The sequence below is a fragment of the Protobothrops mucrosquamatus genome, unplaced genomic scaffold, assembly GCF_001527695.2.
Source record: "Protobothrops mucrosquamatus isolate PMUCROS unplaced genomic scaffold, P.Mucros_1.0 scaffold932, whole genome shotgun sequence".
In the NCBI taxonomy this organism is placed as follows: domain Eukaryota; kingdom Metazoa; phylum Chordata; class Lepidosauria; order Squamata; family Viperidae; genus Protobothrops; species Protobothrops mucrosquamatus.
This window is the reverse complement of record NW_015387183.1, coordinates 632164-648729: the sequence shown is the minus strand read 5'-3', so window position 1 is coordinate 648729 and position 16566 is coordinate 632164. Positions and strand designations below refer to the sequence as shown.

General features: G+C 43.3%; 1 protein-coding gene and 1 non-coding gene across 2 annotated transcripts in view; one reads left to right on the top strand and one right to left on the bottom strand.

The window, feature by feature from the left end:
* Nucleotides 1-45: 45 nt before the first annotated feature.
* Nucleotides 46-117, top strand: TRNAQ-CUG. Its single transcript has one exon. It is a non-coding gene; the product is annotated as a tRNA-Gln (tRNA).
* Nucleotides 118-4443: 4326 nt separating this feature from the next.
* The window catches only part of DENND4A (DENN domain containing 4A), a 35214-nt gene continuing 23091 nt past the window's right edge, over nucleotides 4444-16566 (bottom strand). The window contains exons 16-31 of the mRNA XM_029284778.1: nucleotides 16377-16505; nucleotides 15585-15729; nucleotides 14718-14834; nucleotides 14427-14579; nucleotides 13054-14138; nucleotides 11724-11943; nucleotides 10855-10916; nucleotides 9998-10173; nucleotides 9751-9901; nucleotides 8914-9120; nucleotides 7350-7604; nucleotides 6289-6406; nucleotides 6153-6179; nucleotides 5526-5688; nucleotides 5246-5310; nucleotides 4444-4580 (exon numbers count right to left, since the gene is read on the bottom strand). Coding sequence (XP_029140611.1) covers nucleotides 4444-4580; nucleotides 5246-5310; nucleotides 5526-5688; nucleotides 6153-6179; nucleotides 6289-6406; nucleotides 7350-7604; nucleotides 8914-9120; nucleotides 9751-9901; nucleotides 9998-10173; nucleotides 10855-10916; nucleotides 11724-11943; nucleotides 13054-14138; nucleotides 14427-14579; nucleotides 14718-14834; nucleotides 15585-15729; nucleotides 16377-16505 — 3210 coding nt within the window. The remainder of the gene's footprint in view (nucleotides 4581-5245; nucleotides 5311-5525; nucleotides 5689-6152; nucleotides 6180-6288; nucleotides 6407-7349; nucleotides 7605-8913; nucleotides 9121-9750; nucleotides 9902-9997; nucleotides 10174-10854; nucleotides 10917-11723; nucleotides 11944-13053; nucleotides 14139-14426; nucleotides 14580-14717; nucleotides 14835-15584; nucleotides 15730-16376; nucleotides 16506-16566) is intronic.

Genomic DNA, 16566 nt, shown 5'->3' with positions numbered 1-16566 from the left:
CGAGGCGGCTTTTCTGCGGGCTCCTGACGGCCCCAGCGGCGCTGCGGTTCCATGGTGTAATGGTTAGCACTCTGGACTCTGAATCCAGCGATCCGAGTTCAAATCTCGGTGGAACCTGCCTGGCAGTCTCCTTTTGCCCCCCCCCCCCCCCCCATTTATTTCTCTTCTTAATGTTTAGCTGCTTCTTCCCCCGGGGAGTTTCCTCTTGACCTGCTTCTGCCGCCGCTGGTGGTGATTTTTTTCCCCCTTTCATTTAAAATCGGTGCTTTTCAAATCTGGCTGCTTGAACGGGTGGACTTCAACTCCCAGAATTCCCCATTCCAGCTGCCCAGGGTGAACCTGCCTCTGCAAGGAGCTGAAATGAGCCCCTCCCATTGGGGAGCAGAGTTTATTAGAATTAGAATTAATTATTACAATTAGAATTCGGTCCCTAAAAGGTTTGCCGTCACTGTGTTATTATATACAGTGTAATGAGTGTCTATATAATAACTGAAGTCAGTCTTGATCTGGTCTATCTTGCAGGGCTGACATCATAGTTTGTGCTAGACTAGAGGGATAAATCAGTAAATAGGAAAAAAAAATAAAAATTGCAGCCCGCGGGTCTTTTTTTCCTGTTACTATCTGTTCTCGATACTGAAGCCTTACGAAGCCTGAAAATAAGTGGAAAGAAATTACAGCTACTCCCATTTGATAACAAAAAAATATCTACCAGCATCTTTTTTTAAACTTTTCTTTATTGAGTCTTTGTAAAACTTTAAATAGTCTTTTTTTTTAATGATATTTCAGGAAAAAAAATATGTTTTCCCATTGTGAAGATTGAAATATACACCTCGAAATTGACCTACAAATTGAAACCAAAAATAAACACTTCCAACTGATGTCCTTTTTTTTTGGTAAACAAAATGTAAACAGTTCATATGTACAAATCTACAACCATTCCTTTGTGAAAGTGCTCTTTTGCAAATTAATAAAACGTCCGTTTTGAAATTCCAGTGAGATCATATTTTTGAGAAATACAACTACTTTCTGGAAAACCCACCAAATTTTTTTTTTAATATTTTATATACACATTTACATGTAACAAGTCTCCATTTCTGTCTTTGGGAGTAAAATATTTCCTACTGAATTGCTAAGTTAACTAAGATAAAATACTTTATCAGATTCTTGATAAAGCCCTATTTAAACAGAGTTTTACAAACATTTTGTTCCGTCTGATACCCTGAAGCAAACAGAGGGGAGACTGGTTTCATGATGAGTGGAAGTACAAAACTGTTCCAAAACATTAGGATAAAACAGGATGCTCAGAGAAGGGAAAGCCGTATTTCATTTTCATTCACTGTTTTAAAAATAATAGTAATAACAAAAAGTCCCCGGTTGCTTTTTAAAGGAGCATAACATGAGGCAGAATTTCATCGTTGGGGCAGCAAAGGCCCCAGAATATTCTTTGTTCTCCAAGATGAGTATAAACTAAACTAGGAACTGAACAAGATAAATTCTGGGCTCAATTGTGGTTGTAAGTCTAGGATTACCTGTATTGCTTGACTGAACAGAGAAGGTCAAGGTAAGGTTCCACTTCCTGAACTTGATGCAATGGATCAGGGGTAGTCAACCTTGGCTCTTTTATGACTCGTGGACTTCAACTCCCAGAATTCCTGAGCTAAGCTGGCTCAGGAATTCTGGGAATTGAAGTCGACAAGTCATAAAAGAGCCAAGGTTGACTACCCCTGCAATGGATATTAGCAGATCATTAAATGGTTAGTGAGATGTTGAAGACTCTGTTTTTTAAACCATTTAGTCGTGTCTGATTCTTGGTGACTTTATAGGCAACTTCTCTGTCAAGCACAGCTTCTTTCAGTTGTTGGGTGTTCAACTTGGTGTCTGATTTGCTGGCATCAAGTCAGCAGCTTCTTTGCTTGTTCCGTCTTCTTGTTCTACCAACCATTCCTGGCACTGTTGGCTTCTCCAATGAATTGGCACGCCTGGCACAGCCAAAGAAAATCAGACCTAGTCTTGTGGTTTTAGCCTGTAGTGGTGTTTCTGATTTTATATGATTTAACCCCTCTCCGTTAGATGCTCTGGCTGTCCATGAAGACTGTCCATGCTGGCTGTCTGTGAAGCCTGGGTAATTCCTACTTAAACTGAACGATAGGCTCTCTTTTTAATAGCGCTTTTAATGGTACTTTTGCCGCGATCTTTGATTCAACCACACCTAGAGAGGAGCTGACAGGAAGTGCTTTCATTAGAATGAGACTGCAGGTAGTCCTCGACTTACAACAGTTCATTTAGTGACCGAAGTTACAACGGCACTGAAAAAAAGAGACTTATGGCCGTTTTTCACACTTACAACCGCTGCAGCATCCCCGTGGTCACGTGATCAAAATTCAGACGCTTGGCCAATGGCTCATATTTAGGGCGACTGCAGTGCCCTTGGATCCTGGGATCCCTTCTGACAAGTAAGTAAGTCCATGGGGAAGCCAGATTCACTTAACAACCGTGTTACTAATTTAACAACTGCAGTGATTCACTTAACAAAGGTGACAAGAAAAGTTGTAAAATGAGGCAAAACTCACTTAACAAATTTCTCACTTAACAGCAACATAAATTCTGGGCTCAATTGTGGTCGTAAGTCGAGAACTACCTGGACATTTTTTTTCTGTCAACGTACAGTTGTTCTCGTGGGTGAAGCAAAGCCTCAAGCGAATATTCCTGATCAGGAATCACGTCTGCTAAAACTAAATGAACGATGCTTCCCAGCCCAAGCTTTGATTCTGGCTAGTGGTTCTCTTGATTCCTCAGTTACAGCTCAGAAAGAAGCCAATCCTTCCTTCCATCATGGCTATAAAATACTCTGAAATAGTGGCTTTCATACAGTTCGGAAGCTGGTACCTTCTAAGGAAGTCCTTGTTTAGAGACTGCCTTATTTAGCGACCGTTCACAGTTACAACACTGGTTATATGAGCAATTCTCATATTTATGATCTTCACAGATTGGTAAAGCAAAGGAAAGCTGAAGTCAGATCATAAGCACATGGTGATTTTTCTTTTTCTGCTTCACTTAACGACCAAATGGCCAATCCCAACTGTGGTCACTAAACAAGGATGACCTGTAGCACACAAATGTATTACTGCAGGCACTTACATTTGTTTTCTCTGGAGATGCAATAACTTAGGAACTGTACACAGAAATTAACAGACACATATCTCAAACATTGCTAAATCATTAGCAGTTAAGTGACTTTAGAAATTGTCTATTCACTGATTTAGAACATCCAGCAAAATTATACAATTCCTAGAGAGGACAGTCTAAAAATTACGGCCCGATCCTTGTACTTACAACCATCACAGCACCTCCAGTGATGTGGTCAAAATTTGGATGCTTAGCAACCGGCTTGTTTTTACGATGGTTGCAAGGATGTTTGATCACCATTTGTGACCTTCCCAGCTGGCTGCCGACAAGCAAAGTCAGTGGGGAAAGCTGGATGAATTTAACAATTGTCTTAACCCTGGCCCTGATTTGCTTAACAACCACGGCAAAAAGGTTGTAAAATCAGACGCAACTCGCTTAACAATTGCTTTGCTCAGGGACGGCAATTCTGGTCCCGACTGTGGTTGTAAGTCAAAGACTACCTGTACAGAGAGGCGGGCGTTCTGCTCCAGCCCTCTTGAGACGGTTCTCTGCAATGATCTGCGGTGGCTCCCAATATTCAATCAGGTCTTTCATATAAAAATATCGGGGAAGCTCCGTTCCGTGGGAGAGAAGGAAAGCGACCTCAGCTTCAGTGTCCAAACAGTGACAAACCCGATTAAACTTAAGAAAGCTTCCTATCACTCAGTCAGCAATACTTGTCAGCTCAAATTAGCTAGGTAAATGTAGATTTTGCAGAATAGGAAATATAGGACTGAAAGTTCTGCATTACATAAAAAAAAATGCAAAACGAAAGAAGTGTTTCTTTAGAAAAGAAAAGGGGGTGAAAAAAAAAAAAGACCTGTTCCTATACACAGCAATATTCCGAAAAGTATTGCTTAGACAACCAAGTCCCCTCAGTTCGCTCTAGGAATTTAAAAAGTTAAAAAAATATGAACTTGCTATAAATAATTTAAAATCTGTTGTAATATAACTCTGGCCTGCCTTCTGTAACCCTTCGCACCTTCCCTGCAAACAGTTTATTTCAAAAGCTTCCTTGATGCATGCTCCCTTCCCCGCATGTTTCTGGTCCACCCTGATCCGCCCTTTTCTGCCGCAAAACGCCCCGGATTCTACACCAGCTGGAGCCCGGGGGGGGGGGGTCTCTCGTAATCCCAGGACTGTGTTCCCTACAGGAATTCTCCTTTGGACAAAGGCCCAGGGGAGGGGGGGTTCTCAGTGGAAGAGGAGTCTTTCTGACGGCTGCGGCGGCTGCTGTTGTTCGCCTAAGAAGCACCTCGTGACGCACCCCGGTTCTGTTTAGAGATACGGTTCCCCAAACGTCTTTCGACACTCCATCACTCCGGTACTAGGTGGCCGATCACAGTTGTGAGTGTTCTTGACCTGATTTGTGGTGAGACGATCGTAAGCCATCTTGTATTCTCTGTCGAAAGCATCTGGAGGGAGAGGAAGAAAATGCCTATAGCACTGGGCTTATGGAGGCAGACAGGCAGATACACAGACAGGTAAGTTGGTCGGTCGGTCGGTCGGTCCATCAATAGATAGATAGAGATAGAGATAGAGATAGAGATAGATAGATAGATAGATAGATAGATAGATAGATAGATAGATAGATAGATAGATAGATAGATAGATAGATAGATAGATAGATAGATAGATAGATAGATAGATAGATAGATGATAGGGATGGATGGATGGATGGATGGATGGATGGATGGACGGACGGACGGACGGACGGACGGACGGACGGACAGACAGACAGACAGACAGACAGACAGACAGACAGACAGACAGACAGACAGATAGATAGATAGATAGATAGATGATAGGGATGGATGGATGGACGGACGGACGGACGGACGGACGGACAGACAGACAGACAGACAGATAGATAGATAGATAGATTCCAAGCTGAGCCATGCTGGCTGAGGAATTCTGGAAGTTGAAGTCCACGAGTCACAAAAGAGCCAAGGTTGCCTACCCCTGTATTAAGAGGACTTTACACTTTTCAAATACAATTATGCCTTCTAAGGCCAGAAGTGATAGTTTTCACAGTTTAAACATTTAACACACACTAAGGAGAACATCACTGATAGCTTACCTATATCGATATTATCTCTTCCAAGAGCAACGAGAGAGAGAAATAGTATCTCTCTATAAAGACTCCTGAAACAAAATAGACAAAGATTAAAATGGGAAAGCTTTACTTTTTAATCACAGTTTCAAATCTGCTGTACCAGATTGTGTATTAGCATTTAGATACTGGGCTGCAGGTAATTTGAGGAAGGAACAAATACCTTCTGAGCGAGTGACCAACTGAATCTTCTGAGTTTTTTTCTTCCCTGGGAAAAAAAAGCAGATTTTCAAGACTTTGGCCTTACCTCTGCCTTTTGATCTGTGGTCCTTTGTTCAGCCTCTCTAGGATCTGGCTCATTGGTCCATAGACATCGTTCATCTTAATACTCTTGACCATGTTTCTTAAGAGCTCCTGGTTAAAGAAACTGTCATCCTTTTGCAGTAAACGAACCACTGGGTATTTCTGAGCTGGAGAAAGACATTTAGAAAGTACAGTGAACAACAACAAAAACCCAAGGCTGTCAGCTGGTTTTAAAAATAAAAGAATATCGCATAAAGACAATTTTGTGAAGCTGGGGGTCCACGAATGAAGTGCGACAGGGAACGGGCAGCCGTAAGAAAGAAAGTCTGATCAATGGCATCTATGAGCTGTAAGCCAAGGAATACTGAAGGCCAGGTCAAAACAGGCAGGGAGTCATCTCCAAATCATTACAAGGATTCTTAGTATTTCTCAAAGAAAGTGAAACTAGGACAAGGATTGACAAAGTACACAAAATGGCTGGGAAAAATAAATGTATGCCTAGACAGGATGCCGAAAAGCAACGACATAAAATATGCACATACACACTAGGAAAGGAGGGGGGGGGATTGTTCAAAGTAAGTCAAGAAATAAATAATTTCTCAGCAATAGCAAGATGTAACACAACACTCACTCTCAAACACAAGGGTACGGTTTTGACCTGTAAGACAAGAATGGCGTGATCAAACTCCTAATGCCTATCAGTTCCGGGCTTTTGGCCTGGTGGGAAATCTTTTTCCATAAAATAATAAAGAATACTGATAACTTACTCTGGGCATTCCATAGAATATAGAGGGGCTGTCCTGGATCTTTGTGCAGTTTCATATTGTCCCACAACATCTGAATCAGAACATGCTTGCTGTTCTCCAAGATGCAGTTTCTGGGTATCTGTAGAGGGAGGACACAAAATATCTCAGATACAATTATAAAAGGGTTATAAGGCAGCGTTACCCAGAAGCAAGGTCATAAGGAACGGGAAATGCAAAGAGAAATGGAGTTAGCTCAGGATGAGAAGAGGCACTGGAAATTCCAGAATATAGCAAAAATGAATGCTTCAGTACAGGTAATCCTCAACTTACAACAGTCCATTTGGTGACTGTTCAAAGTTTCAACGGCACTAAAAAAAATGGCTTGTGACTGTTTTTCACACTTATGACCGTGGCAGCATCCCCATGGTCACGTGATCAAAATTCAACTGCTTGGCAGCTCACTTAATATTAATAACGGTCGCAGTGTTCATCTTTTGTGACCTGCTAACCAGCAGTCAATGGGGAAGCTGGATCCGTGTTGCTAACTTCACAACCACAGTGATTCTGTTAACAACTGTTAAGGTCGGAAAATGGAGCAAAATTCACTGAACAACTGTCTCACTTAGCCGTAGAAATCTTGGGCTCAATTGTGGTTGTTAAGTTGAGGACTTTAACATGATTGTAAAGCAGGCTACACATTCTATAGGAGCATAAAAACTTACGCCCACAAGACAAAGCAGCCAGTTTAGCTAAAATGTTTTTGTAAGGTGTGAAAGACTAGGTCCACACACAAAGATTTCAATTAAATTGATTTGTTGATAAAAGTCCATGCACGGGAATCTTCTGAATTAAGGGATAGCACCAGGTTAGCTAGATAATGGTCAACGATACTCAAGGGCGATTGGAGTTGGTGGATTGGAGTTGGCTCTCTTGTGACTATGCAGGGATTCCAGGCTGATTCCCCGTTTCACTCCACCTCCCAGGTTCTGCCACCCTTTCTCCTACAGCTCTTTAAATTAACAACCACACATCCTCAAACAAAACCAACGCTTGCAGTTAGCGTAACACTTTGTTTTCCATACCTTGGAATTTTTATTGCAGTGTTCAGAGGACAGAATTAATCCAGGCAAGCTACTGGGTAAGTCCAACCGTCGGAAGTACCACACCAGGTTCCAGAAGACGATGGGATGATGGTCCACAAACTCTGCCACGGTGATCACGTGATCTCCTTCATTTTCCAACAAGCTCTCAAGTTCTTTCCAGACAACGAGAGGACTTAGATAAGGAACAGTGATGGGCTCCGGGCTAGGCAGATGCCACTCCAGCTGCAAAGACTCCTGCGATGCCAGACAGGGCATAAGGAGAAAGGTGGGTGAGAAACCCCTGTGGAATAATCATGAGAAAAGGGTCCTTGGTTGGGGGACCCTCCTCCTGAATCTCCAGGTATTATTAGTATACCTTTTGATTTTCCTGTGATTTGCTGGGTTTTAAAACTTCTGCTTTGACTATTTTTAACCACAGAGAAGTTTTTGTCTTATGGCCTATTGTATCTTATTAAATTGCATTTTAATGGTTTCTATTATTCCTTTCCTTAAAGGAGTCCAGAGCGCTGCTCAAAAACAATGTAAAAGGCAATTGCTAGTATAGGTTAAGTCCTCAACTTACGACCAGAATTTCTGTTGCTAAGCATGGTGGATGTTTAGTGAGTCATGTCCAATTTTATGATCTTTTTGCTAGGGTTGTTAAGAAAATCACTGTGGTTGTTAACTGAAGCATGTGATTGTCAAACGAATCCAGCTTCCCCCACTGATTTTGCTTGTTGAGAACTGGTTGGGAAGGTGGCCAATGGCGATCACCTGCCCAAAGTTTGATCACATGACCATGGGGATCCTGCAATGATCCTGAACCAGAGGTAGGCAACCCTGGCTCTTTTACGACTCATGGACTTCAACTCCCAGAATTCCTGAGATAGCCACGCTGAGGGGAAAGGAAGAGGTTTCCAAGCTGAGCCATGCTGGCTCAGGAATTCTGGGAGTTGAAGTCCACGAGTCGTAAAAAAAGCCAAGGTTGCCTACCCCTGTCCTAAACACTTTTAACAGTGTGGTCATAACTTGAAATGATTGCTAAATGAATGATGTTAAATTGAGGGCTATCTGTAAAACAATCAACAATAAAACTACCACCAGTCCAAGAACAGGAATGATTTAATTCCTACTGCAATTCCTCTGATCGTATTCAGCAAAATGATTCTATAATTAAACCTTAAAGTGGTTAAGGCACCCAGCTAGAAAGCAGGAGACTGCTGGTTTTGGTTCAGCCTTAGGCACAAAAGCCAATTGGATGACTTTGGGCAAAATCACCAAGAGACTGTGAATTCTAGTCCTGCCTTAGACATGAAAACCAACTGGGTGATTTGGGGCCATTTGGCCTCTCTCGGCCCAACCTGCCTCACAGGGTTGTTATTGGGGGGGGGGGAAATAGGAGGAAGAGGAAGGTGTGCTGGAGATGTTCGTCCCTTTGAATTGTTTGTAAAAATAATAAAGGTAGGATACAGACGAACAAGCACACAAATATCACAGCAAGACTTGATCCAGGCTATGTTTCTTCTGAAAATCCAAGTGAGGAACACAACACTCGGACCCTTACCATTCTCTGCTGGAAAGTTGTAGGCAGGCTCCCTGTGGGCACCACGTGGTTGTGTGTATGGACTCCCACTTCATCTATCTCTAAAGAACTGTAGGCACTGACGCTTCTTGACAGGGGGTGCCCAAGCGGTTCGTCTTTGGATGAAGGATGCCTTCGCTGAGAAGGGATCTGAATGCTCTTGGCACAGAGGGTGTCCAAATGTTTTGTCTTGCAGCTGCTGAAAGAGGTTACATGTTGACTGGAGAACTACATCAACTGCTGAGAAGATTCCAGGCAGGAAGAAAGATACTGAAGGCTGATAACTAGCCTGGAACACAAGCCATCTGTCTTCCTCTAGTACAGGGGTCTTCCAACTTGGCCCTTTTATGACTTGTGGACTTCAACTCCCAGAATTCCTCAGCCAGGCACGCTGGCTGAGGGATTCTGGGAGTTGAAGTCCACAAGTCACAAAAGGGCCAAGTTGGAAGACCCCTGCTCTAGTGTCTAAGCCATTTAAAGGATAACAGAGTTGGAAGGGGCCTAGGAGGTCTTCTAGTCCAACCCCCCTTGCTCAAGCAGGAGACCATACAGCATTCTGGACAAATGGTTGTCCAATCTCTTCTTGAAAACCTCCAGTATTGGAGCACCCACAACTTCTGAAGGCAAGCCGTTCCACTGATTTATTGTTCATACTGTGTGAACGTGGTCAAATGGCTTTTTCCATGAATTTGCAAGTCCCTTCTCTCCATCCAATTAACCTCACCAGGTTTGGGGTGTTGGGGTTTAGAGGGTAGTTCATTTTGACAAAAAGACAGTTATAAATGCAGTTATGAATGCTTTAAAAATCGTGAAATAAACGTACCCTTCTGAAACCAAGTCATTTTGAGCTGGAATTAAAGTCGCAGTAAATCCTGAAAGGGGATCAGCAACGCACGTTTTGTCGGCCTGGTTCATAAAAGGGAACGGAAGCTGGATGTTTTCCGAAGAAGGACTGGGCTTCAAGAAGTACCTACAAAGATTATGCTCACGTGATTATGAAATTGTTGCATGTGGAAAAACACTGTGAAATAAAAATTCCCTTTCCAAAGGAGCAGTAAACGAGTACCTTCCGGGTCCCCGGAGATCTCGGATTTCAATATTCAGGAAAGGCAAGAAGAGGTTTCCACAGAAGGGGCAGGTGGTGTTCAGGTTGGAGTCGTCCGCGGTCCAGCCTGCCATGATCTCTTCGTCATGGACCAGGCAGTCGCAGGTCCGACATCGGGAACAGCTGGAGATCAGGACCTGGGGGAGGCACTGAGTTAAAGCCACGGGAGAGTACTTTTTTTGGGGGGGGGGGCATACAATAACAAGATGCTGGAAAAAAAGGATGTCTCTTTGAGACAAAAATACACTTGTACTTTTTCCAGTCTGGTGCTCTGCCTGCAAAAAATGAGGATCTTTTTATGCCATTTTTAGAAAGATACATGTTGCCAGAGCAGGAAAGTTGAGTCTGCAATTATGGTCAGCCAAAATTTAATCCTTCCTTCCTTCCTTCCTTCCTTCCTTCCTTCCTTCCTTCCTTCCTTCCTTCCTTAATCCTCTTTTCCTTCCTTTTCTTTCCTTCTTTTCTTCCTTTTTTACTTCCTTCCTCTCTTGTTCTTTTCCTTCCTTCCTTCCTTCCTTCCTTCCTTCCTTCTTTTTTTCCCCACATAGCAGCTCCCATATCCTGGGGCTATCCAACACAGGTCATTCCAGAAGGCAATGGTGCTTTGCAGGGTTTTATTGAAGGGTGATACGTTCCTTAGAACATACCTGTCCAAAAATGTTCCTATGAAATTCCAGCTAATTAAATTGCAAACTTCCTTGGATTGAAATGTTAGGACTTTTAAGGATAAATGTAGTGTGACAGTAGAGGGGAAATAAACCTTCTTTTGGAATCTGTTTCGCCAGGTTTATGGTAGCGACAGCAAAAAATAACCGTACCTCCAGGGCGTAATTCTGGAAAACGCTGGTGCTGCTTGGACTGCAAAAGGGAACCACCTCTGCTTTTGAAAAAGAGCCTAAAAAAGCAAAAGGACACAGTCAAAACAAATATTTACACTAGTTAGTTCTGGGAAAGACGATCTCCTCCCAGCTGCCCCCTCCCTTTAACTTCAGAGAGAAAGGGGTAATAATCCTAGAAAGAATAGAAAGAATTAAAATGTATTTGGCACCTGACTCCCAACAACTCTGGGCAGTTTACACGTTATATAAAACATTACAGAAGACATTCAAACGTGACCAAAATTCAGCTGCTTGACTGGTTCATATTTATGACGGTCACTGTGTCCCGGGATCACGCGATCACCTTTGTGACCTTCTGACAAGCAAAATCAGTGGGGAAACCAGATTCACTTAACAACAGTGGCAAGAAAAGTGGTAAAATGAGGCAGAATTCACTCAACAACTATCTCGCTTAGCAACAGAAATTTTGAGTTCTATTATTGTGGTCGCAAGTCGAGGACCGCCTCCACTGGCCAAAGGAACTTAATTTAAACCTTTCCATTGCACTTTTTTCCTCCCAGTCATCCAATGGAAAAAAAAAGCAGGAATCCTAACCCAGGGCTCCATTCCGAAGGAGAGAAACATGGATCTCCTGCAGGAAAATGTGAGCCTTTTTTTAACCCTTATTGTATCTGAACCCTGGCCCGGTTTTGATTTGGCAAGATTGAATTCCTTGGGCCATTTTAATACCGTCCCCTTCTGGAAGGAGAAGCGGACGTCCCGCCAGATAACACGGTGACCGGCGTTTCCCAAGCCTGCGTCAGCTGAGGAGACGACAGCAGACCAGGAAAAAAAAACATCTGGGCAGCTCTTACCACAGTGCGAGGAACGCTTTGAGGAGCCGTTGTGAGAAGCGGCACTTTCCAGACTGGTGGAGCTCAGGCCGATGCGCTTGAAAGCTGACGACGCATCGTCCCAAGGAGAAGAGCTGCTTTCCAGATCGTTGCACACGTCTTCGTCGGTGAGAGAGGCAGATTCCGAGTCCAGGGCCCCGAGGGACGACACGCTTGCTCGGTCTGAGTTTTGATCCTGAAACAAGAACAGGCAGGAGGAATTCGGGAGTTGCTACAGATCCACATCTGGCGGCAAGCCTTTAGTGGCAAAGCAGCACAAGTGGCCCTTGACTTACGACCGGTCGAAGTCACAATGGACCTTCTTTGGGCTACTCGCTACCTGGTTCCGAAATTCCGAGGGTCGGGCCCCTCCCACGGTCCTGGCACTGAAGTTCGGACAGTCGGTAAGAAGGCCGCATTTACAGCTGTTTACAGCTTCCCACAGCCAGGCAGTCAGCATTTTAGGACAGCTTGGCCAGAAATCGGCAGTTGCTTCCAGTTTTTGGCCAAACTCGGCCCTCACTGAACGAACCATCGTGCTTAATGGCTGCTGAACGACTGCCATTAAAAAAACAGGTCACAAAATCAGGTCAGTCACTCCCATTCCCTTCTAACGCTGATGATGTTACCAAGTTGGGTAAGGAAACCTCTGCAAGAAAACGACCAAGCTCGGAGAGCACCAAGGGCACCAGAACTAAAGTTCCCTAATTAAGTAGTTCCCTAATCAAGAAGTTAGGGACAACCACTTGGCCACTAATATTGGCAAGGCAAACCACTTAAAGAGAGAGCAAGCCCCACTCCTTTCTAACACTGATGATGTTACCTAGTTGGGAAATGAAATGTCTACAAGAAAACAACCAACTCAGAGAGCGCCAAGGACCACACGGTTCAGCACTGAGTTACAGACATTCTCTTCTACCAGTACTAATCTTGTAGCCCTCATGATTCTAGCCAATTCAGAGGAGTATAAACATCACCTAGGACAGGGGTGGGCAACCTTGGCTCTTTTATGACTCGTGGACTTCAACTCCCAGAATTCCTGAGCCAGCATGGCTCAGCTTGGAAACCTCTCCCTTTCCCCTCAGCGTGGCTGGCTCAGGAATTCTGGGAGTTGAAGTCCACGAGTCATAAAAGAGCCAAGGTTGCCTATCCTTGACCTAGGACTTTCACAGCCTTTAAAGGCAACTCTGACGAAGCTGAAGAAGGGTTCAACCCTGAGCCATCCAGGGGTGGTGAAGGACAAGCAGCCCCGTCGGAATCTCTGCTGAACCGTGTATTTTCACGACAACCATTTGAAAGGCCTTACCTTCGATGCTGCCGCGTAGGTGGCGAACTTTGAATACCACTTGCTGGCCTTCTCCGCCACCCCTTTTCCTGCAGAAAACATGCTGCTCTTCAGAACATCGAAGGTTGGGGTCAGGAGCGTGTCCAGGTTGAAGGAGGTTGGAGAGGCGAGTGCTACTGCATCAGCCATGTCTTGAGACTGCCCCCTTGACAAATTGTTCGGAGAGAACACGGGAGAGGACCAAAGCCGGTCCCTCCCTCTTTCATTTTTGACCTGGTAGCTCTTGGATTTGGGGAGCGTTATTGACCTGGGTGAGTTTGGAGGGAGGCTAGATCTTCGGCACGGCTGGCCTAAGGTTGGACTCTTTCTGTTGGGATTCTTGTCGCCGTAGGCCTTTTGCAAATCGATGCTGGGGGTCCGGCTTGTTAAAGGACTACTCATATTATTCATGTACATCTCGATTTCCTCCGCTAAATCGCGCCTGGCTGATGGGGTGGAGACCCTCTTCTCCCCCTCCTCCTCCTCCTCTTCCTTCCCTTGCCCCTTTTCAGCTGCCAACAAGGAGAGTGGATCAAAGCCGGTTTCAATGTTAACCTTCTCGATGGGCTTCAGCGGAAAACTTATAGCCCGCTGAACCTTCTTGGGCTTTTTATGCATCAGCTTCGCAGGTTTCACCGGGACGGGTTCATTATCCAGGTCTTCCAAATCAAATATAACCGGAGACTCTATCTTAAGCACAAGGCCGTTCTCGTAGGCTGTGTCTTCATCACTAGATTCTTTTTCCAGATTGATCTTCCGACCGGCTCCCGAAGAAGCTGGTTGGAGATTGAGAGTCTTTGGCCTCATTCTTTTCTCAAACATCTTAGAAAGGATTTTGGCATCCACGCCCAGTTTTTCCACAATTTCTTCCGGTCTGGCTTCCTGATTAATCTGATTCTTCATAAGCTCCATTAAAGCATCTCCACTCAATTTCCTGTTTCGCCAAACCATCCATTTGTGTTCGGTTTCAGCTGCATTTAAATGCTTGTTTCTCAGCTTTTCAGCTTTAGTGGCTCCTGTTTTATTGATATTGTCAAAACAAGAGAAGAGCAATCCCGCAGAGGTATCTGGAAAGAAAGAAAAAAACCCCACATGGACAAAATCCAAGGATATTACATTAACTTACTAAAACACCGGCAGACTCACAGGATCCCCTTAATATGCTCACGGGGTTTTGCTGCAGTTATTTTTAAATGAAAAGGCTGGAAGCCTTACTTTTCTATTCAATTTACCATGCGTTTTCAGGAAAATCTGGCCACTTGTGAATAACCATGTGCAAGGGGAATGTAAAGTAAATCAAATATCCATAAATTTTTAGCCATGCTTAGAAAGAACTGTCAGCCACATCAGCTTACCTATGCGGCATCCATCTCCTGTGCCATCTGATATTTTGCCAGTTGTGTCATTAACACGAACAATCCTTGAACCGAGCGTGACACAATTGGAATTTTGATAATTTAACGCTGGGAGGCAATCACCGCTTCCCTTTCCACTCTCAATTTCGGACACTATATGCACATAAAAATGGATGAGAATTGATCAAAAGTGAAACTTACTCTTAATCAACCATGGTTGGAATTAAAACAAATCAAGCATGAATATGAAAAAAAAAAATCAAGTTCAATTGCATTGCATTTGATACATACAGGAACTTGAGTCACTCTCTTTTTTCTCATCTCTCTGGTCGATACTCTTCTGGATGTTTGTTTTCCCTTGCTTAACTGCTTCTTTAGATAACTTATATAAGAGATCAGAATGTTCCCCTATTAAAATAAAACAAATAAAATGAATTTAAAAAGCAGGGTAAAATGTATCCTAAAAAGTGCAATAGATCTCCCCAAATAAGGGGATGATGTTGTATATGGCTTGTTTTATTTTCAGTAACTGTATGGAGAAAAAACTGCCGTAGCTGATACTTAATAAAAGCATGGCTCTCTAAATCAGGACCGTGCTCCTTTTTTTTCAGATTGAAGACCTCATTTAAGCCTCTAAATCAGGGGTAGGCAACCTTAGCTCTTTTATGACTCGTGGACTTCAACTCCCAGAATCCCTGAGCCAGTTGGCTCAGGAATTCTGGGAGTTGAAGTCCACGAGTCATAAAAGAGCCAAAGTTGCCTACCCCTGCTCTAAATGGAACCGGGGCGTTATAGATGAACTAAAGGTATCTTAAATCTAATTCAGTTCTACTTTAATTAATTCATTTCGAGTATTTCAATAAGGAACATCTCAGTCGGGACAACCGTCGTGGCAGTAAGATCCCGCTAGTAGGAACTAGAACCTTGTTCTATTAGTCGTAATTTGACCCAATTATACACAAACCCATATACTCGTTAGATGTCACGAGCGATCAGTTCTCTCTTTTTTTAGCATGATCATTGTGCTAGTAAGTTATTTATTTACTTAGGCTCAGAAGCATCCTCACCGAGACGTGAAAACATTTCTTGCAATTCTAGCGGTGTAAAGTACAAACATTCCTTGAGTTACAAAACAGGAAACACACACAAACGATTTACCAGATAGAGTTTTGTGGATTCCGTTTGCAGGCTGCTTCCTTAGAGCTCTTTTAAACTGAGTTATTCCTAAAATGACATTTCTTATCTTGGTCCACAGGAAGTAGCCACTTCGATTGCTCGATGGCCAACTGCTTTCCAAAACAGCCTGCAACAACATCAAATGGATGTTAATCATGCATTTCTGAGGATCATGACCAAGCATACCTTTAGGTCAGGGGTCTTCAAACTTGGCCGTTTTATGGCTTCTGGACTTCAACTCCCAGAATTCCTCAGCCAGGCAAGCTGGCTGAGGAATTCTGGGAGCTGAAGTCCACAAGTTCTTGTTTTTAATTTAATTCAATATGGGGGGTTTCACAATGGAGGTGGTGGATAGAATAATAACAACATCCCCCCTCCCCAACTTAGGGTTGAATATTTGAATGTTTATTGTATTTTATTTATATGGTCTATAGGCTTTGTATAGTTTTATATTTTCAATATTGTAAGCTGTCCAGAGTTACCCTGTGCCTAGATGAGCAGCCAATAAACTTCATAAATAAATAAATACAATTGGTTTTTTTTATTATAATATTTATATGCAGCTTTTATGTCTTATGTCTATTTGTACACCGCCCAGAGTTGCTGCATAAGGGAAATGGAAAGATTTTTTTAAATATGATACATAAATAAACACAGATAAGCTTGTACGGAGTATGGAAAGGATGCTGGAGTGGCTTGGAAAACAAGTGCTAATCAAAGTCAGAGGAGTGAGCTGGTACTTCCATCTCATTTGGTCCCAAAGATCCAATTTACCTTATTGTAATAACCATAGGTAATGGCGTTAGGATCGATGCCAGCCTTCTTCATCTCAAAAAGGATTTTTACGGCTAAGACGGGCTGACTATATTGCCCGCACAGCTGCATCAACACCCGGTAACACACCTGACCAAAACAAAAGAGATGGTGGTTACTTGTTCACTCTCAGAACGCTTACGCACCTGAC